Source organism: Malaya genurostris, chromosome 2, assembly GCF_030247185.1.
Source record: "Malaya genurostris strain Urasoe2022 chromosome 2, Malgen_1.1, whole genome shotgun sequence".
Lineage (NCBI taxonomy): Eukaryota > Metazoa > Arthropoda > Insecta > Diptera > Culicidae > Malaya > Malaya genurostris.
This window is the reverse complement of record NC_080571.1, coordinates 331,208,937-331,232,362: the sequence shown is the minus strand read 5'-3', so window position 1 is coordinate 331,232,362 and position 23,426 is coordinate 331,208,937. Positions and strand designations below refer to the sequence as shown.

General features: G+C 36.8%; 1 protein-coding gene across 2 annotated transcripts in view; it reads left to right on the top strand.

Annotated features, from left to right (window-relative positions):
• The window catches only part of LOC131431564 (zinc finger protein 271-like), a 118,984-nt gene extending 96,974 nt beyond the window's left edge, over window positions 1–22,010 (top strand). The window contains exons 3-9 of one of the 2 annotated variants that reach the window (XM_058597363.1): window positions 2,459–3,313; window positions 3,372–3,825; window positions 3,894–3,986; window positions 4,054–4,416; window positions 4,484–4,575; window positions 20,727–21,173; window positions 21,244–22,010. In XM_058597363.1, coding sequence (XP_058453346.1) covers window positions 2,459–3,313; window positions 3,372–3,825; window positions 3,894–3,986; window positions 4,054–4,416; window positions 4,484–4,575; window positions 20,727–21,173; window positions 21,244–21,597 — 2,658 coding nt within the window. In that variant the 3' untranslated portion in view covers window positions 21,598–22,010. Of the gene's footprint in view, window positions 1–2,458; window positions 3,314–3,371; window positions 3,826–3,893; window positions 3,987–4,053; window positions 4,417–4,483; window positions 4,576–20,726; window positions 21,174–21,225 lie in introns of both variants that reach the window. The other variant, XM_058597364.1, reaches the window with a different exon arrangement.
• Window positions 22,011–23,426: the final 1,416 nt, after the last annotated feature.

Here is a 23,426-nt window from a genome sequence, read left to right as displayed (position 1 = left end):
TAGAAACTCCCTGTACAATTTCAGCTAATCCCGATCAGTAACGGAGTAGCAACCAGGGGTGGTCGCTCAAGCTCATAATCTGGTATTATAGATATTTTTGTGCGCTTCCATATGTGCAGTTTGAATATTTGGTAGTGAAGCAAATTCGGGTCACACCCTGTAAATTGTAAGTGTTCACCGAATGATATTTCGTAATTTAAAAACAGTTATTCAGAAGGGTCTACCGTTATCGATAGTTTTTTGCGTTGATTCGCCAAACGTCTTTTAACGATAAATTTATAACTAAAATAAATGGTTCGTAACGGTTTTCAGACTGGATGTTTCTTTTCGCTCTTCGTTTTCTTATAAATAAACATAACAATTACGTTTAGTATACTATACAACTATCGGCATACTTTGATGTCGTTGAGTTGCCAGTTGATTTATTTTTTCACTATATCAACTTGTCACTATCTAGCTGAGGAACAGGCTAGGCTAAATTGATCTTTTGATGAACCAAACATTATCGATTGATTTGTATGGGACCTAGAGGTATTATTATTTGTATTTGGTAATACTATCGATTCTTATAGTTTGGCACAATGGCACTAAAATGAAATGTAGAGGCGCTGCTTATTTCGCTCTCGCACTTGTTTCGTGAAGATACTTCCAGCAAGACCTGTCAAATCGGCAGGAACATTTTTAATTACTTCCGAGTTTTAACGATTGCTTATAAAAACGGGCAGATTCATTTGAAAAAATCATAGCAGAAGTGGAAGAAACAATTTTTACTCTACGTTTATTTAGAATGGAGCATATACTTGATTTTTCAAATGTCCGGAAATAACAAATAAAGTATTCAAAATAAATGCTACTCGATCGCTAAAAATTCTAATACTCGAGACTTCAAAATTACACTGGTTTCTGTTTAAGCAAACGTTGGTCCGAAAAAACCTAACCTTAACCAATTTCTGATGATTTCCAATGTATAATCGAAGTTTATACTAAAAAAGTAGTAGTAATCACTTTGAAATCGATTTGCTTCTACTCCGAGCTTATTTTTATTGCTGATGTCTATTTGAAATATTGAATAAACGAAAACTCGTTGTAAATCACTACTGTCGATCAAGGATGGCTTTTATCGTATCAAAGAATGCTCACTGGCAACTCTTCACACGATTGAATCAGTGCCATCAAAGAGAGACGAATATCATCGCAACAACAAAAACCCGGCATGGCTCATTTAACATGGAATCTAGTGCGAGAGAGAATTTCTCTCGATGACATTTCTGAGAATCAAAGGTTAGCACGCTGCTGTGGGAATCCTCTCTGAAGCAACAAAGGGTCGCTTATTCTCGTTTCGCGATCCGATTCTATACAGGCAGTTGATAATTGCGATAGAATCATTTTACTATTGTCGTTTATTCTAACTATGTGCATATAACCTTTGTATAAGTACCCTATCGAACGGTGTTGGGCTTTGGTCAAACGGATTCTCAATAGCACTAATAAATCCATGGAAAACGAGCAGCAGTTTAAATCTAACTGGCGTTCGGCGGCGAATAAGGTCGACGAGGCCACTGTACAAAATTAAATGGAAGGAGTTAAGCGGAAGGCACGGCAGTTCGGATTTAACAAACCAAATGAAAAAACGAACATTTTTTCCTAAGAAGATTTTTTATTATGAATTGTGACTGAAAAAAATGATGTTCTGGTCGACCAATTTTTGCGCTATATTTTCTCGCTGGGACTAGAACAAACTGGTTTTCGAATCTTAAGCTGGTTTTCGAATCTTAATAAACAACTTATCTCTTTCTATGGTCTATCTAAGACCTCATACCTGTTTAAATCACCAACTCCGCGATGTGTGTGGAAGACTTTGAGGAACCGTCATCCTTCCGTAATTTCCGCTTTTTCAGTCTCAAAAGAATACCCTATTTCATTCCCTGTTTCATTGGCCTGCTAGATTGAACGGATTAAAGGTATAATATTTTCTCCCATTGATAAATACGAGGTATATTTGTTGAACAAATTAGTTTTACCCTCATACCATTAACATTGGAAGCGCCTTGCGAGTACTTTAAGCATTCGCGTTGAAAAAACGAAATTTCTCTAACCCTTCGCGTGCCCCACCATTGTGCGATCCAATTTTACAGTCATAAAGTCACACATTTTAGCTGCCATACCCCAAACCTGATGCTTCTCGTTTACGCCATTTCATACACCCGGTCTGTCCCCTACTTTCCGCATCCGCACGCATTTGTTCATTAAACAAACACTTTTCACTTTTTTTTGGACAACTCTCTTTCGTTTGGCTCAATGAAAATGACCATCAGCGAATTCAACAGGCCGACAAAAACAAGAATAAAACAAAAACAAAAAAAACGAGTGTCGAAATCTACCGCGACCAAGCAGATTGAAGCAAATTAAATTAAAAATGTGTTTATCACTTTTTTTCTCTTCTATCTTCTACCAACAGAAGTCCGCCGATGGAGTCAGCCGGTTTCATCAACAGCAACAGCAGCAGACGACGACGACGGCGACGACGATGCCAGGCGATTATGTAAAACAGGCGGTTGTACCTCAGGTGGCAACGATGATGCCAGAACCACCCAAAGTGGTTCCACCGCCGCAATCCTGCAAATGCGAGTTCTGCGAGTACCTCCAGGCAAATCGAATCAGTTTAAGTGGTTCCGGTGGAACTGGACCGGCAGTTGGAGGGGACCACGTGTTCCAGTGCGAGTTCTGCGGAGAAGGATTTGCCAACCAGAGTAGCTTTAATCGGCACCGTTGCGGTAGTACCGACATCCAGGTGTACCGTTGTGAATCGTGTAGGAAGGAATATGGGACATCCCGAACCGAATCTAGTATTAATGGGTTGGAGAGCAGGGGGAAATGTGATATCTGCAACAGAAACTATGTGCAATCAACGACGGGAGAGGTGGGAGTAGTAGCGACGCTTTACGGGCAGGTCGGACGCCCTGCCCTGGCGGAGGCCAATAGTAAAACCTCCGCCGTAGACAGTCCAGTGGAACACGACCTCAGCAGTATTGAACCATTTGGATCGGACAGTGAATGTATTAGTGAATTATTGACGGACGGCGTCGTCGCATCGGCGGGAACCGTCGTGGAACTTCAACAGACCAACCTTCCGGGGAAAACCTATTTCGTCCTGGGGAACGTAGAATTACAACAGATGAACAACGGAGGAGGTTCCTACATCCAGAATGCCAAAATCAGTAGCGAATCGAGTGTTACCAGTTTGCATCAGTACGATCAGTACGAAGATGAAGACTACTCGTCCATGTCCGAAGATGAAGCTATTGTTCCAATAGTAAATAGCTCCTGGCGACGACTGAACAACCATACTAATTTGTAACTTTCAATTACAGGAACCTTATGCCAAATCGCCCAACCAGGAGCAAGCCAAAACAGAGTTGCCAATTCAGGAAACGATCATCGACACCAGCAGCAATGTGAGTCTTCCGTTCAGCGCTTCCGGTTTAACGGCCGCCATTTTGGAGGATGAAGGAAAATGTGATTCGTCCAGTAAATGCACCGAATTGAGCCAACCCGACCGTCCTTTCAAATGTCACATCTGCGATCGATCCTATCGAAATCACAAAAATCTAAAGGCGCACATCAAAGGAGCCCATGAGGGAGTTCGAGCGAATCAGTGCGAAATTTGCGGAAAGAATTTTTCCGGAAGTAGTTACCTAGTGATTCATCGGCGGAGACACACAGGCGAGCGACCGTTCAAATGTAATACTTGTGGGAAGGCCTTTGTTGACAGTCGTGCTCTGTCAGTGCACACTCGGTTGCATACACCCGGCAGTCGGTTGAAATGTGAGTATCACCGCCACTGGCGTCAGTTTGAAAATAGATCATTATTTTTTAATCGGACTTTCATGCAGGCATGAAGTGTGAAAAGACTTTCTCTAGCGCTTCCGCGCTGACCGTGCATAACCGATTGCACACCGGAATCCATCCATACAAGTGTGAAATATGTAAGCTGGTTTCAAAATAGCTTGTGCAATATGTTGGAATTAAAGCATGTTTTTGTTCCGATTTCAGGCGAAAAGACTTTTCCCCAGTACAACAATTTAAAGCATCACATGAAAAAACATGAAGCTGCCACTGAGCAACGACAGATTTCTCAGCTGGATGCGAGCGCTAGTCCTTGTTCTAGCATCAGTAGTAATATTAGTAGTAGTAGTAGTAGCAGCAGTAGCAGCAGTAGTAGTAGCAGTGGCATTAGCAGTTCAGGATCCTCACTGGAATACAAGTGTAACGTTTGTAGTAAACCGTTCGGAACATCGGAAGAACTGCAGACCCATTTGAATCAGCACTGTAAGGATCGGCCGAATCAGTGTGAATTTTGCTCCAAGGTGTTCCCTCGTTCGTCTCATTTGATCATTCACCGGAGAAGACATACAGGTATGTTCGGAGGTTGTATGATTGATCGGTGATTGGTGTTGGTAATTTTTGAATTGTTGTTTTCCAGGCGAACGACCATTCAAATGTAAATACTGCGAAAAAGCATTTGTGGATTCACGGGCTCTGTCAGTCCACACCAGGCTTCACACGGGAGAGCGGGTATGTAACTATTTGATGGCTTATAATTTCTGTTGAAGAATTTCCTTTTTGTCGTGAATACGACTTACTTTACTATGGGGTGCCTTTTCAAAATTTACCCTCTTGAAGGAGTGATAAGTTTTTGATCGTGAATATCTCCGGTTGTATCTAATGAATCAACATAATTTTTGCTACATGCCGTCGGAAATATGATCACAATTTTATAATAAAATTTTCAGTTTTGTGATATAGTCTCAAATAATTAAAAATTAAACTTTTTTAAAATGTTTGGTATAAACGAGTATCAAAGAGGATAATTCATCAGGCGCGTTTGCCTTTCTCGTATTTTTAAAGCTCATAGCTCAGTGATCTGTGAAAGGATTTATATAATCTAACTACTAATAGAATCGAAATTTTTCAATTTAAACGTGTATAGCAAAAGCATTGAAGTATTTCAATAGTACACTATTGAAAAACCTGTCTCATTTGACCCATGTCAACACCAGCCAATCAGAACGCGTTCTAAGGAAGAGAACAAAATATCTGCTGCTGTACAACAAATCGTTCGAGAAAAATGTTCCGAAAAGTGATGAATATCGCAGTGAGTTCCTCAATTTGGTCCTTTTGAATGCAAGAAACGAATCCCTACAGCATATTAATAGTTGATTTCAATAAATTATGCAAATCCGAAATGAAATATTCAACATTAAAATTCTGTATGCGGCTATTTTTATAGCCGTTAGGACCGCCCATTAGTGAAAAAGCTACAAACGAAATCACATAAAAAGAAATCTCTTAACAAAAATTTTATCAGTTTGGATTCTACCGCTACTGCGAGCATATGTATTTTGTGTCGTTTGCAAAGCTAGTTTCGCTTCCGACAAGAGCGATTACGTCACAGCTGCCAGTTGTTTGCATTGGTGAAAAAACAACGGTGGAGAGGATTACACAAATTCAGCCGTTCTAATTGCTCTAAAAGTTTTCTAAAGAACTATTAGGATTTGTTGTTCGCAAATCGAAGGTAATTATCCTCAGTTTAGTGCAAATCAAGAACAGTTTGGTTAGATTTGTGCACTTTTCGCTGTGTGAAATTCACAGTAATCGAGATCAAGTGAAGCTTTCTTTGTTTTTGCGAAAAATGTGAAAAAGGGGAATGCTTGCATAATTCATACAATTGATATTCAAAAGTGTTAAGGAACATGTCAGTTGTTTTCGTATTAACGACATCCAGTTATGTCTCTGACATTACCCACCCGCCTTTTTTACTAATAGTTACTCCGAAGCATAAACCACTGCTAAGCGAAGTGAAAAGAAAGGGGAATGTAGGAAGGATTTTCTTCCGTTTTGATTCAAAGTTTTCTACCTACCATTTCAAGCTGTAACTAAGGAATTATTAATGCCGAAGTAGAAACTAAGTTTTGGAACTTTCGGATTTTTTTTTATTCAATAATATAATATAATGTTAGGCACACTGCTTAAGCTCTAAGATGCCAAGGGTATTTTCTAATCTTAATTAACGACTAACTTAAAACTAGAATTTTTTTCATAAATACGTTTATTTCTTAAGGCAGTTTACATAAGTTTTTCTTCACCGTAGCATCACTTTTACATAAAACTCTTGTCCTAATATAATTCTAAAATAGTCACATCGATTTGAATTTAATAAAACATATTCCTCTTATTACTTGAATATCATTTTAGGTAATTCGTCATTTATTATGAAATCTACTCGGAAATATTATTTGAACCAAACGATTAACTTCTATAAATTATAAAATAAGCTGTAATTTTCAGACATTTTGTTGATAATTTCATAAACTATTTCGAGTTTGTTTGTATCATTACATAATTTCTATTCTAATTTAGCTATTGGTTGAACTCATGGTCGCAACTGGAATCAGAACTAAGTCTTAAAAGGGTCCTTTATTAAAGTGAAACTCCAATTTTCTTTATGAAATGATAAAGAAGTTTCATGTATGGAAGGTCACGACAAGCAAGAATGTCTCGAACTGGGACATTGGATAGTCTACCTTGGGTACGCAAAGAATTTATTAGTTGAGATCTGACATCACGATAATCCACGCATGTCCAAACGACATGATCAATATCCCGATAACCTTCTCCACAAGCACAGTGATTAGTCTCGGAGAGCCCAATTCGAAGGAGATGTGCGTCTAACGTGTAGTGATTGGACATGAGTCTGGACATCATACGACTGAAATCCCTACTCACATTCAGTCCCCTGAACCATGCCTTTGTCAATATTTTCGGAATAATTCAGTGCATCCACCGACCCAGATCATCTCTATCCCAAGAAGCTTGCCAGCTGACAAGTGTTCTTTGGCGAGCCGAGCTATAGAATTCGTTGAAAGCTATCGGTCTCTCATAAATTTCACCCTGAATAGCACCACGTTTGGCTTAAATATCGGCTCTTTTATTGTCTGGAATAGAGCAATGAGCCGGGACCCAGACTATAGTGATTAGATAATTCGTTCGTTCAGGCACTGTTTTATTTTGCCCAAGAAAAACGGTTCATTCTTGCCAGTCATGTTTGAGCGAATGGCTTCAATTACGCTCAGACTATCTGTGAAGAGAGTTTGGAGATAATGTGAAGTAATCGTCACATTATCTCCAAACCATTATTTGTTTGGAGATAATGTGACGATTACACTCAAGCTATAATGAACTGCTGCTAATTCTGCTATATAAACAGATGCAGGTTCTCGAAGTCTAAATGAAGCCGAAACATTATTGTTGAATATACCAAACCCAGTAGCCTCTTCAATTCGTGATCCGCCCGTGTAAAATATTTTCTCAGAATCAATATGCCTGAACTTACTTGAAAATATTTTTGGGATTTCCATCGAGCGTAGGTGTTCCGGGATTCCACGCACTTCGCGCTGCATGGATGTGTCGAAAAATAAAGTTGAGTCAAGGACATTTAGGAGGCTGTCACGGATAGGAATATATCTTGAAGGGTTGATTTCCTGTAACATATGGTTAAAATATACTGTCATTAATCTTGTTTGAGATTGAAGCTCAATTAGCCTTTCGAAGTTACTAATAACCAGGGGATTCAGTACCTCACATCTTATTAGCAGTCGCGATGAAAGCTCCTAAAGAACTCCCGCTAGAACTTCAAGACTCATTGTATGTGTCGAATGCATGCAGCCTAAAGCAAATCGCAAACAACGATACTGAATTCGCTCCAGTTTGATAATATGAGAGTTTGCAGCGGAACGAAAGCAAACGCATCCATATTCCATCACTGAAAGTATCGTTGTCTGATACAATTTTATTAGATCTTGCGGATGAGCACCCCACCAAGATCCTGTTATTGTCCGAAGAAAATTTACTCTTTGTTGGCATTTTGTTATCAGATACCTAATGTGTCCTCCCCACGTACATTTGGAATCTAACCACACTCCGAGGTATTTGAAAGTCAAAACCTTTATTTTTTTATAAATAACTATTTATTGGAATATGAGTTAAAATTAAATTATTAAGATTTAAATTGGGTGTTCAGCCACAAGTGGTGACTTTTCAGCCCTGTTATATATATATATATGATTTGGTTATTACTATGAAGACATCATTTGCTTCCGCAATTCTGAGATTTTTGTGTAGGGAAAATTCTAAACCTACTTGTATTGTGTAATGGGGAAAAGGAACTTATATACTAACTTACTAACTAATACAGAGAGCGAATCGATTCAATTGAAGATTGCATCGATTTTTGTCGGAATTTGCTTATAATATTATGTGACATTACATCTAATGGTTCTATATTTGTGAGTCTGTGTAACTCATTTGTACTAAACCAGGGAGGACGCTTCAGAATCATTTTCAGAATTTTATTCTGAATCCTTTGAAGCGTTTTCTTCCTGGTGGAACAACAGCTTGACCAAATTGGTACCGCATAAAGCATGGCTGGTCTGAAAATTTGTTTATAAATTAACAATTTGTTTTTTAGACAGAGCTTAGAATTTCTGTTTATAAGAGGATATAAACATTTAATATATTTATTACACTTTGCCTGGATTCCTTCAATGTGATCCTTGAAAGTGAGTTTTTTGTCATACGTTAAACCTAAGTATTTAGCTTGATCAGACCATGTCAATTCCAAGCCATTCAATTTGAGAATGTGATTATTGTTTGGTTTAAGAAAACAAGCTCTTGGCTTGTGAGGAAAGATAATTAATTGCGTTTTTGCTGCATTTGGTTTAATTTTCCATTTTGACAGATAATCACTGAAAATATTTAAACTTCTTTGTAGGCGACTGCAGATCACTCTTAGATTTCTACCTGTGGATAACAGACTTGTGTCGTCACAGAAAAGCGATTTCTGACAACCAACGGGTAGATTTGGAAGATCAGAAGTGAAAATATTATACAAGATTGGAGCTACACTCGAACCCTGCGGAACACCGGCTCGTACGGGTAGCAATTCAGATTTACAATTCTGATAGCTAACCTGAAGAGTACGATCAGTTAAATAATTTTGAATCATTTTGATCAAATAAATAGGAAACTGGAAATCAGACATTTTTGCTATTAAACCTTTGTGCCAAACACTGTCGAATGCTTTTTCTATGTCTAGAAGAGCAACTCCAGTGGATAACCCAGAAGATTTATTTGATTTTATCATGTTCGTTACTCTGACAAGTTGATGAGTAGTTGAATGTTCATGACGAAATCCAAACTGCTCTGGTAAAAAAATTGAATTCTCATTTATATGAGTCATCATTCTTAACAAGATAATTTTTTCAAAAAGTTTACTGATAGAAGAAAGTAAGCTAATTGGGCGATAACTTGATGTTTCTGCTGGGTTTTTATCAGGTTTTAGGATAGGAATTACTTTAGCGTTTTTCCATCTTTTTGGGAAGTAAGCTAATGAAAAACACTTGTTGAAAATTTTAACCAGGAGTCTCCAGGCAACATCGGGAAGATTTTTAATAAGAATATTAAAAATTCCATCATTACCAGGAGCCTTCATGTTTTTGAGTTTCCTAATAATTGATTTAATTTCATCAAAATTCGTCTCAATAATGTCATCGTGTGATAACACTTGGGTTGAAATATGATCATACTTCAGTGAGACTTCATTTTCAATAGGACTCACAACGTTTAAATTAAAATTGTGGACACTCTCGAACTGCTGAGCTAGCTTTTGAGCTTTTTCACCATTTGTAAGAAGTAATTGATTTCCTTCCTTGAGAGCAGGAATTGGTTTCTGAGGTTTCTTAAGAACCTTAGAAAGTTTCCAGAAAGGTTTAGAATATGGTTTAATTTGTTCAACTTCTTTAGCGAAATTTTCATTTCGCAAAAGAGTAAATCTATGTGTAATTTCTTTTTGTAAATCCTTAACTATGTTTTTCATAGCAGGATCACGAGAACGTTGATATTGTCGTCGACGAACATTCTTCAACCGAATGAGCAGTTGAAGATTGTCATCGATGATAGGAGAATTTAATTTAGTTTGAGCTTTGGGAACTGAAAGATTTCTAGCTTCGATAATATAATGATTCAAATTATCAATTGCTGTGTCGATGTCCGCAGAATTTTCTAAAATAGTTTCATGATCCACATGATTTTCAATGTGAGATCTGTAATCCAACCAATTAGCTCTATGATAGTTGAAAATAGAACTAATTGGATTAATTATAGCTTCATTGGAAAGTCTGAATGTTACAGGAAGATGATCTGAGTCGAAGTCAGCATGTGTAATCGGTTCACTACAAATGTGACTTTGAACTGTTAGAACCAGATCAATTGTAGACGGGTTTTTCACGGAAGAGAAACAAGTAGGATTACTGGGATGAAGAACTGTAAAGTAACCAGCTGAGAGTTGATTATGAAGTATTTTACCATTACTGTTATTTTGCCTACAATTCCACTGGACATGCTTAGCATTTAAGTCCCCTATTACGAAAAATTTCGATCGATATCTTGTAAGTTTTTGCAAATCGCCTTTAAAGAAATTTAATTGTTCGCCGGTGCATTGGAATGGCAAATATGCTCCAGCGATGAAATAAATTCCATGAATGGTTTCAACTTCGATTCCCAAGCTTTCAATAACTTTAGTATTGAAAGAAGGTAAAATTCGATGTTCAATTTGCCGTTGGACAAAAATGGCAACTCCACCACCAATTCCAGTAAACCTGTCAAATCGATGAACCACATAATGTGGATTACTTTTCAATTTTACATTTGGTTTAAGAAAAGTTTCTGTCACAATGGCAATATGAATTTTGTGAACTTTGAGAAAATTATAAAATTCATCTTCACTCGATTTCAAAGATCGAGCATTCCAATTTAAAATATTCAAATAATTATTTAACATCACTGTTAAATTTTAAATTCATTATAATATTATTTGCAAATTTCCATCCGATTTGAAATGCTTCAAAAAGTGATGAAGTCGAATTCATTTGGATGATCATTTGAAAAAGTTGATCTTGTAGGTAGATCATTTTATTTTCAGTTATATCGCCTAAATCGACTTCATTTAAAGAAGCGAATGGCATTGAAGGAATATTTGTAGGTAGACTGCCATTAGAAGAAGATGATTTGGCCGGTCTACCTATTAATAAATTGTTTTCGTTAGAAGAAGAACTGCAAGGCGGTCCTGTGTTTTGATTATTTACATTAGAAGAAATAGGAGATAGATTTCTACCTAATATACCAGCATAACTGACATTAGAAGAAGATGATGACGAGGTCGATCTACCTGTCAATAAATTGTTTTCGTTAGAAGACGAATTGGCAGGTGCCTTAGAAGAATTTTCAGGTATGTTCTGTAAATTTAAGGTCGTTGATTTGACTTGTTGTCTAAGCGAACGAGCGTTTAAAATTTTTTCCCTGACAGGACATTTCAAATAATTGGATTTATGATTTCCATTGCAATTTGAACATGAAAATTTATCAGTGGTTTCATTCATTGGACAAACGTCTTTCGAATGCGATTTACCACAATTCAAACACCGTATATCCATATGACAATTTTTGGTTCCATGGCCGAAGCCTTGGCAACGACGACATTGCGTTAAGTTTGCAATACGATTATGCCGTTTATAATGTTCCCAATGAATTTTAATGTGGGAAATGAAACGTACTTTTTCTAAAGTTTTCAAATTGTTTACATCACTTCGATTGAAGTGTATTAGGTAAAGTTCATGGGAAATTCCAGAGCGTGGTTTAGAAGTACCATTCGCTCTTTTTTTCATAAGTATTACTTGGGAAGGGGCAAAACCAAGCAATTCTTTTAACGGGTGATTTTTTAAGAGCTTGAGAACTTTTTTAAACAATAAAACGCATAAAATTTGCAAAATCTCATCGGTTCTTTATTTTAAACGTTAGATTGGTACATGACATTTACTTTTTGAAGATAATTTCATTTAAATGTTGACCGCGGCTGCGTCTTAGGTGGTCCATTCGGAAAGTCCAATTTTGGGCAACTTTTTCGAGCATTTCGGCCGGAATAGCCCGAATTTCTTCGGAAATGTTGTCTTCCAAAGCTGGAATAGTTACTGGCTTATTTCTGTAGACTTTAGACTTGACGTAGCCCCACAAAAAATAGTCTAAAGGCGTCAAATCGCATGATCTTGGTGGCCAACTTACCGGTCCATTTCTTGAGATGAATTGTTCTCCGAAGTTTTCCCTCAAAATGGCCATAGAATCGCGAGCTGTGTGGCATGTAGCGCCATCTTGTTGAAACCACATGTCAACCAAGTTCAGTTCTTCCATTTTTGGCAACAAAAAGTTTGTTAGCATCGAACGATAGCGATCGCCATTCACTGTAACGTTGCGTCCAACAGCATCTTTGAAAAAATACGGTCCAATGATTCCACCAGCGTACAAACCACACCAAACAGTGCATTTTTCGGGATGCATGGGCAGTTCTTGAACGGCTTCTGGTTGCTCTTCACTCCAAATGCGGCAATTTTGCTTATTTACGTAGCCATTCAACCAGAAATGAGCCTCATCGCTGAACAAAATTTGTCGATAAAAAAGCGGACTTTCCGAATGGACCACCTAAGACGCAGCCGCGGTCAACATTTAAATGAAATTATCTTCAAAAAGTAAATGTCATGTACCAATCTAACGTTTAAAATAAAGAACCGATGAGATTTTGCAAATTTTATGCGTTTTATTGTTTAAAAAAGTTCTCAAGCTCTTAAAAAATCACCCTGTATTTCATTTTTAATTTCATCAATACTTTGATCATTTGATAATCCTTTCAAGACAGCCTTGAAGGGTCTGTCTGATTTTATATCATATGAATAAAATTTATGAAGTTTTTCGGACAAATATCGAATAAGACGTTCGTAATCTTCCAATCCATCCACCAAGACTCGACATTCTCCTCTTCGTCCGATTTGAAATGAGACTTTTACTTCCGGGAGAAAAGTAGAAAGCTCAGTACGGAATGCTTTGAAGTCGGAAATCATCACCGTCACTGGTGGCATAGATTGATGTTTCTTCCCAGAACGACAAGCGTCCATTTTGGGAATTTTTGAAGAATTTTCTTCTATGTCGCTACAATCGGATTCAGGAAGAATCTCGTAAATATTGTTAGACGGCATAGGATCAACGGAAGGGAAATCCGTCCGTTGTCTTTTATTTTTACATTCAGATTCTATAAGATCGTGAATGTTATTAGAAAAATGTTGAATAACGGATTGTGATTTATTCCGTATTGAATTATTTCTAGCCTTAGGCTTGTTGCCTTTCCGGTTGGACGCAGGCATTTTTGAAATTAATGAAATTTTAAATTAAATTAACTAGGCTAAATTAGTCTTCGATTAGACTCCTAGCTAGCCTTAAAAAAGGCTGATTAATTTCTTAGTCACTCTAATATCACTCTTTGTATCACTTAGTCACTCTAATATCACTCTTTGTATCACTTAGTCACTTAGTTAGTGATTCAGGTAGCCTTTAAAAAGACTGAAGCCTTGAATCAATGAAACTCTAGGTAGCCAGAAAAAAATTCCAGGATCCAAGAGCTATACGCGTGCGGTGCGAACGACTGTTCAACACCGACTGATGAAAGTCAAAACCTGTTGGATCCTTCTTCCCATCATATGATGCTGAAGCTGCGCGGGATCATGCTTTCTTGAAAAGATAACCATCTTTGTTTTCTCCGCAGAGAATTCGATACCCAGATGAACAGTCCAAACGGACAAGTTATCTAAGGTATCTTGCAATGGTTCTTGCAGATCAATAACTTTGGGTCCAGTAACTGAAACCACGCCATCACCTGCCAATTGTCTTAGTTTGCAGGGGGTTACTAGACAGCTGTCAATGTCGTTTACATAGAAATTATACAGGAGCGGACTGAGGCATGAGCCTTGCGAGAGGTCATGCGGTCCCTCCTTACAGTAGAGACACTTTTCAATGTTTCCGCCGCAGGAGTTATCCGCATGACTTCCTCCACATTTGATACACCGGGATTTTTTGCTACAATGGGATGTTGTATGTCCCAATTGGTGCAGTTCATGACCCGCGGCACAAAAAGGCGAACAGGTAAACGAACTCGGTCCAGGAGGACGTAGTTAGGCAAAGCCGAGCCAACGAAAGTCACCCGATACGAGTCTGATGGGATATAGGACTTAGTCCCATCCTTAGCGATCGATACTGAGCGCAATTGCTTGCAGTCCAGTATCTTAACATTCTTGAGGTCAGGTCTTAAGATAATCTAAGGATGTTCAATTTTTTTTTCCGTTTGCTTTGGTCCGGAAGTAAACCGCGTACGGACCGACCGGAAGTGCAAGCCAATCGAGATAATTTTTTATACGTATCAGATTATTGCTATCAGATGACTCCATTCCGTCATCTGGAGGGAGGTCAGACAATTTAAAGCCTGTGGTCATGGCAAATACAAATAATAATACCCCTAAGTCCCATATAAACGAATCGCCAATGTTTGGTTCACAGAATTAATAAGTAAGCCTAGCAAATATCTCGCTTTCGTTGCGATAGTGTGAAAATGTGAAAGGAGATCGTTTCTGGCAACGCTTTATGCTAGTTGCTACGGTGCAAAACAAACTTGTTTGTTTATCATTGCTGTATTAAACTGCAACAATCAGTCTAAATATCGCCGGCTAATAAACCGAGAAGCTTTCGAAATGGCAATGAAATTCATATTTCTATTCTACTTCAATTTAGTATTATGTATTTCAGTATACATAATTTATAGATGCTGTTCTATTAGGGGAGTGGGCTCTTCGTATTTTCATGGACTAGTTCAAATTCCATCATAAGGACGATGCTTTACAACATATCAAACTGCAGGAACAGGAATTCAGTAAATAAAACTCAACTCCGTCTGCAAATATATAAGCTCATAAGCCACACACACACATGTACACCACACACATATATATTTATTTTTAGTCTGTAACCTCACTTTAATGAATATACTTTAATTTCTTGTACTTGTTTGACCATCGCCAGACGTAACACTCAAATCAGTTGCAAACATCTTCCACTTTGATATGCCATCGTGATCGTTGTCAATTTTGACAAAGGATTTTTGAAATTTGGTCTAACCGGGAATCATCTAGAATCTGCTGAAAAACATACGAGATTGTTTATCATAATTTAAAATGTTTTTTTAAACCTTACTTTTCTTATAACCGACATCAGTTCATCGATTCGCACCAATTCCACGCTAACAACGCCTGTTGGCCCATTAACATCAGTAGTACGATTTTTGGCGGCGCTCACTTGTTGCATCAGTTCCTGTTCCTTCATCTCTAGATCAACAAGCACTGTGTTCGTTTTGCTGATCATTGAATTAACTTGTTTGTAGAGCATTTGGCTGCGCGCGATTCTTTTACCTTCAGCTCTCCAGTTTTACAATACCTCGGTTAAGATTATAGTTCTTATGATTTCGATTGTGTTTACATATTTATCACTAAAATAAACAGTAACTATAGTGTACTTTTTCTTACCCTTCAGTGTTGCTAGTTTTATAGCAAATTCGTTAAAGTACATTGTCACTCTGACAGTGTATCATGACAATGTACCGCACGATGCAAAATGTGTCCTTGAAAATTTGTCGGAGTACTCCGTATTATAATTTGTATTTGGTCATGGCACGGAAAAGTGTCCGTGCGGGTAGAGATAGAAGATCAAAGGAAGTGGTAGTGAACAACGGGGAAAAAGAGAAAAGAAAGAAAAAAAAATAGTTAGCTTTAGTTCTCAAACTGCGAACGGCAGTCAAGGTCCAGTCCTAGAAAATCGGTGAATATTCCTGTTCAATAAAGTGCAAAAAACCTCTTTGAGGAAAAAGCACTTTTTTGTTGTCTCTTGCTACACTGTACAATGAAATCTTACACGTTTTTTCACTATACACTGTCTAATGTATTTGTAAACAATACAACAGCAGCGGCCAGCGGGCACTGGCTAACGGTACCATACACAGTGCTTCTTTACACAGCTCACAATCGACCTTGAGGACGGATTAATTCGAATTATCACTCGAGCACTGAAGCAGACAATAGAATACGGAATGACCTTGAAAACTTGATTTTTTCATCAATCTAGTATTCTTTTTTCGACGGCCAAACACTTATGTAGCTCGTTATGCGCCAAAAACCTATCGATGATCTAGCAAGCATGGAGAATTTTTTCAACGGAAAATTCCACTCTCCATACAAAACAACTTTAACGAAGTGACCCCCGATCCTCGTTGGATGGAAATGGAAACTCATCTCCCCCTAGAAAAAGGGTGACAACGAGATCCAATAGCAAAAAAAAAATTAAGTAACAAAAATGTAAGCCAATCGACTACGTAAAGCTTTTACGCTAAAAGGCCAGAATAAAAATTTTATTACAAAAAAAAACAACTTTTCCCCACTTTGCTGGGTAATTTTCCTTATTTTTTGATGTACGCACCCGGCGGGGGTTGAAACTAACCAAGCAAAAAAAGAATCATGTAAATCCGTGTATACGTGATGCGATTACAAAGAATGATCTCTGCATTTTTGTATATAACATATAGATAGACTAGCTGACTCGTCGAACTTCGTCTCGCCTAAAGCGTGTATGTTCGAATTTATGTTTTCGGGTAGCAGAATTGTCAATCGACTAGGTGGTTAACGTTTCTCTCCATTATTTTTCTGATTACTTAACCTACAATCAACGGAATTCGACACTCATTTGCTTTAGCTCAAAACGAAATATCACAAAAAATTAATGTGAAAATGTAAAATACTTCTGTTAAGCAAAATGGAGCAAAAGTATAGATTGTTATCTCATCCTTTGAGTCAATGTACTGAGCAGAGATCCCTCTCTACTGGCTTTGACATAATAGATATACCCAAGTAGCACGTTAAGTTGCTGTCCTGTATTTTTCTACTGGTTGTGAAATTCATCTAATTTGTTTATATTACTATTCTAGTGACTGTTGTGTTATGGAAAAAGCGCAATTTTTCTTTGTTGTGCAACATATCTTTAAGTTCTTCCGTAGTTTACGAACATTTATTCACAATTATTGTGCAACTGACACAAAAACTCATGCATCGATCCCATTTCAAATGCTGCAATTAAATCAGCGAAAAAACAATTGTGAAACTCATGGAAACTACTACGTAATGTAAACAAGAATTGAATTGATGTTTACAAAAACATAGCAAACATAAATTCTAATTAATAAGTTCCACATTTGATTTTCCATACAACTGCTCGTAACACAAACATGGAACTTTAAAGATATTCTGCACATAGCTAAATGGTAATACTACATATTGATCTTTTATGTTTTAGTAAATTGAAAATCAACAACGAACTGCATTTTTAAGGTGAAACATGTCTTCGTACGCCTGAAATTTTCAAGCGCCTTTGAATGTACGTGTTTTGATGATTGCACATCAATTTCTATGAAAATAACAATTTATTCTTTTCAATGAATATGATCGAGGCAGTGTTTGAAATATGTATAAGAAAGCTAACAAATATTCATACACCTTTTCAGACGATTTTAATCATATTGATGTAAGAATTTCTTGAAATGAATTCATCTTCAATATTTTTCATTATGTCATCGAGGGTAACAATGTGTTGAAAATAAAATGGTTCACCCGACGTAATGATTTATTTTATCTAAATAAAAGGAAAGATATACATGTAAATATTGAAAAGAGAAATTTTTGTTTTTATTTCCATCAAATTAGTTGTTTTTTATTTTAACAAACTAGTTGACTTAAACAACAATACAATTTAGTCGTTTATCTTAGTGAATCCGACATTTGTGATACACACTGTAGGTATTATATTGGTGAGTCCATGTGCTTTAGTTGCAAAATCAAGTTGCTCAAGCGGTAATATAAGTAACTATGATGAACTTAACTTTTCGTTAAATATCTTTAAAAAGTGATGTCAGGTCTGTTCATTTTTTTTCGCGAGATGAAAACCGAATACAATTTATCTGAATTTTTGTTTTTATTGCATATGCAATTCTGTATTTTTGAAACTTTTATGATAATATTCTCATGTCGGCAAGTTTTTCGTTCATTTCAAGCAGATAAATCTGCTACAACTTATTTTCAAGTTTCGAATTGTTTTTTTTTCTAAAAAAGAAGAAAACTGCACTGACCTAAAATTTTATGAAGCAGCCGAGACTATGCGGACTTGGCAGCAAAATAGTTTTTAGTGCGAGGTTTTCAATTTGGCTTAGCATTTTTTGCCTTACGGAGAGCATAAATTCACTAATTTTTTTCTTCACTCGAGATATAGAGCCATTTCGGCACATATTGTATCCAATGCCAATTATGACAGCCATTTGGAAAATTTTTGATAAGTTGAACAATTGTTTTAGTTACTTCGTTTATACATGACGATGTGAAAATTTTGGCAGAGCTTCTATAACTGCTAGTGCAACGTGGGCAAGTCGGTGATTTTTTGCACAATTGTTTTAGATGTACCTTAAATTGTTCTGTTGTGATTTTTTCGGTAGTATTGTAAAATTTAACAGTGATAAGTTGCACAACCGATTTTAATATATTTAAAAATCTTCCTGAACTTATCTACATAAAAAAAATTCTAAAACAATTGTAGAACTTCTTGAAATTTTAATTAGTTACATTTGCTACTTGGGTAAGGTGCCACGTTTTCTCTTCCAGGTGTCCAGTTTTCTTAATCGATAAAATAGCTCACTAAATAGAATTTTTTTATTGATTGAGTTGTTCATTCGGTAGAGTAGGATATATTTACGATTTGTATTTAGCCCAAGTAACCAAAAGTTCGTAAAAAAAAAGATTTGACTTAAGCAGAATACAAAGTAATCTGAACAGTCTGTTTTTACGGAATTACTCATACTTGAATGTTCACCCGACGCAACAGAACAAACTTTGAAGCAGTTTCGTGTACAGCTTTTAAGCAGCGAGAAAGTTTCCTAAGAACTTTTTCTGTACGTGCAAGTTGCCAAAAAGTGCCATGCGTAGTTTAGAGCTCTAATAAAGTGGATATTTTTCATGTACTGTGGAATTTTTGGTTGCTTAGAGAGACTACGCTAAAATTTTAATTAGATACTATACCAATTTGAAGATTCTTCACTGAATATTAAATATAAAATGGCATTCTCAGTCTATTATGGTAATCATCTTGAACATTGATATTTAGTGGCCATTCATTGTGTGCGCTTAGTCAAATCTAAATCATTAGAGAGCAAAATGCAAGTAAAATTTCTTAGTGTGACTACAGCACAATCTTTTCATTGATTCATTCAAAAATTTTCTGATTTGGTAAATTCGCGCCATTGAACACAATTAATGAAGTGGCAAATTATATCAGCCCAATTCCTCCTGCCTACAGCGGTTTTTTAGAGCAGTCATATGCATTCCGTCATTGAGTCATTTGGCAAGCAATAATTTTGATACCCAATTAAGCACGTGGTTTGAAATCAAGTAGGGGAAAGTGTTATAATATGCCCCCCTTAAGAAACCATTGAGATATTTCTAAATGTACTTATATATTTTCATCCATAATGTAGGTATTTCTTTGCAATACGCCTGAGAAACATAAGTTTAAATGATTCCGGAAAAAGTGATAAGAATTGATGGATACAAACACATTTTCCGTATCGACTACATTCTCCGTTTTTTCGCTTACCGTAGGCATAACGCCCCAACAACCATATAATATGCACCACAACCAATCAGTAGAATGCCCCACAACAATCATGCAAAATGCCCCTTGAAATGTCGATATAGAAGAAAAGCAGATAAAGAAGATATTCTTTGCATCAGAAATCAATTGCATAATCAATTAATGACAACAGGAAACCAACATTTTTTATCCTCCCAATGCTACATTTTGATTTGAAAACCGTTATAAATCTTTAAAACAATATTTTTACTCGAAGCATACTGTTGAATCGAAGGTGGGGCATAATGTCCTTTGAGTGACTGTTATGAGAAAATTCGTATATCAAAGAAATGGAATTGTACCTCTAGATTTGTATAGTGTAAATAGAGACATTAGCACTGCTAAAAGTTAATTACTAAATAGCAGCCGACCATTAGACGTTTTATATGGTTAAAATGTTTGTTTAGTTGAAGCAAAACCTTACATCGAAAAGCTACCTAATGATATGTTCAGTTTTTTCATATTTCCCAACAAACAACATCTGCCAAACGTGTATAGCAGAAAGATCTTACAAAAAGGTAGTGTTAGTGATGAAACTTTTGTTTAGAAAAGTCTTGAATACTTCAAAAAGGAAGGGGGACGTTTTGGCCAACAGTGGCGCTTTATAATACTTTCCCCTATGCATGTGAAATATCCACACTAATCAACTCGTTGCGCACCAAACAATTTTTTCAACGATCTAGTATTCTTTCCTTCAACGGCCAAACACTTATGCAGCTCGTTGCGCGTCTAACATCAATCGTAGATCTAGCAATCATTGACGACTTTTTCTGTGGAAAATTCCATTGTCCATACAAAACAACTTTATGGATTTTTCACACTTTTCCGACAATTTTTCCTAATTTTTTTGATGTACGAACCCGGTGGGGATAAAAACTGTACAAACAAAAATAGAATCATGTAAATCCGTCCATCCTTTCTTACGTGATGCGATTATTGATCAAAAACACATTGATTTCCGCACCTAAAGAGTAACCGAAACGCATTTTAATTTTAATGGTCTACCGTTTCTTTGATTTTAGGTCACTTGCGACATTTGTCTGAAAACGTTCGCCAGCAGTTCCGGGTTGATCGTACATCGACGCATCCACCTGGGGATTCACCCGTACAAGTGTGACTACTGCCCTAAATCTTTTGCCCAATCGACTGCTCTGAAGTACCACCTCAAGAAACATGACACCGCCAATCTACCGACGACAACCGGAACCGATGAAACGGAAACTTCCAATACCGAACAGAAAGAATCCAGTCTGAATTCGGAACAGATGTCGGATCAATTTATTCCGGCCAGTACAACGACATGTTTATTACCGATCCAACAACAACAACAACTACAACAACAGCAACAGCCACAGCAATCAAAAAATGCAACCGGACATGTCAAGTGTCAAGTTTGCAATAAATTTTTCCGTTCCGCAGAGTACTTAGCCAGGCATCGACGGACTCATTCTGGTGAGAGACCTTTCCAGGTGAGTACCGCACCTGCTTGCAAGTGACAATCTCCTAAAATCTGAACAAAAGTAATTACGACCATTTCAGTGCGAAATCTGCGGTAAAAATTTCAGCACAATGAGTTATCTTGTCATTCACCGTCGCCGGCACACCTCAGAAAGACCGTACAAATGTCCTAACGCAGATTGCTCGAAGGCATTCGTGGACAGTCGAGCGCTTCAGGAGCATAGCCGATCGGTTCATTCGAAAATTCGCGTGCCCTGCGAAACCTGTTCCAAGACTTACTCGAGCGTCAGCAATCTGATCGTTCACCGGCGTATCCACAGTGGCATTCACCCTTTCGAATGTGACATCTGTGGGCGATCGTTCGCTCAGAAGAATGCCCTCAAGTACCATTTGAAACAACATGTCAGCAAACAGGAACCAGAACCGAAACTGTAAATCTACTAAATCTACCAAACTACCAAGGAACCAAATCAGTATTGATTCTAGTGTGTATAGTAAATAGTCCCAGTGATGAAACTACAAACCAAAATTTAAAAAAATCCTAATTAGATGCCAGAGGATGTTGCATGAATGTGAATTATTATGTAAGGTTATTGACAATTTTAGAAATCAAATCGAACTAAAGTAATGTATCGAATGCGGTAGAGTTTGTAAAAAGTATGAAAAAACAAAAACCAATATACAAAAGAATCGTTCCTTATTTGAAGACTTTTAAACTAATTTTAGATCAAGTAAATGGTAACAGACGTAAAACTATGACGCGAGAAGTCGTGAACTAAACCAAAGTACGTATAAGAGTAGCAAAAAACGAATTTTTTGATTTATTACTATCAAATTATGAAATTATACCAGATCTAAATCTAACAATAAAAATTGTTTTTACTTTCAAGAGAAATTCTCCGCTTAGTTATATTTAATGTCCAGCTGACCACCTCCGGATAGAGTAAAAAAAGAGCAGACAAGGTATAAATCAATTATTCCCTACTGCAGTAAAACAACCTGTTAGCGAATAAAACGAGCTCACCTACGTCCAGCACCTGTTTTGCGCGGGGAGAGAGACAGAGAGAGAAAAAAACGCACTTGCTGTAAGTACGGTCTGCAAATACACGAAATACCTTTCGGCCAACGTGCATATATCAATCACCGAAACGGGAACGGTTTTACTTTTATTTCGCTGTTTTTTTTTTCGACAAGTAAATTGTAAGAATACTGATCATAATCAGTTTCGTTCTGTCAGTACTCGAATGCTAAGATATATTTCATACCGTAGCCGAAGCACACGTGGCCCCCGGGTTTTGGAACGCCGGAATCGGGGCATTGTGGATGGGCGTTTTTTTCAGTTACGGATAAAATGTGCTAACAAGCTAAGAATCGATTCGTTAATCGAGATATTTATTTGTGTGAAATCGACTTTGCCACCGTATTTCAGTTGGGATCTACAACGTTTTGTTAGTGTGATATGATGACCGAAGGTCAGAGTCTAAAATGTTTGAAATAAATCGAGAAGCGGTTGCAAATGTCATAAATATGAATAAATTGAGGAATCTCAATTCATGTTGCTGTCATTTGCGACCTAGTCTCAATCTATTTTAACAGATTTGTGATTATAATAATGAATTTAAAATTTAAAAGCGTGAATTAAAATTCTGTATCATTTCAAATCCTTTGAAAATAATGTTAGAGTGCTTTCGGCTGTGAAACACCAGTTATTTTTAAGTCGGTGCCAAATAAACTTGTGGAAACACTTGAGAAAAGGAATTTGATTTATATCTTTCGTTATATTGAGTTCGTTGATCGTTCGAATAAATGAAAAGCAAAACTGCATTCTGAAGATGGTGTCAATAAATAATTCAGTTGATGGGAAACCAGGTGGGTCAGAATTCGTAAATTCGCCCGAAAGAAATTATGATTATTTTTTGTTCAAGTGTTGATAATTTGGTTCTATTTCATCATTGAAATGACTTTCTGAAAAAAAATTTGAACAAAAAAAATTTTTCCTGAGAGTTATAGTCAAATGAAACTTTTCGTCAAATAAAGTCATGCCATTCTGCAACAAATCACATATTTGAATGAAACTTTCACAGATCATAGATAATATAATAAACTTTGTTTTCAATGTTCTGGATTTTTTTTAAATCGAGAAAAATATATAGAATATCGTAGAATTTGTGTCCGTTGAAAAATTTGTGGGCCAGTAATTAATTCAAAACGTATGAGGAAAAGTATGACTCTCGGCATGGTGTTTTCAGAAAAAAGTTTCTTTT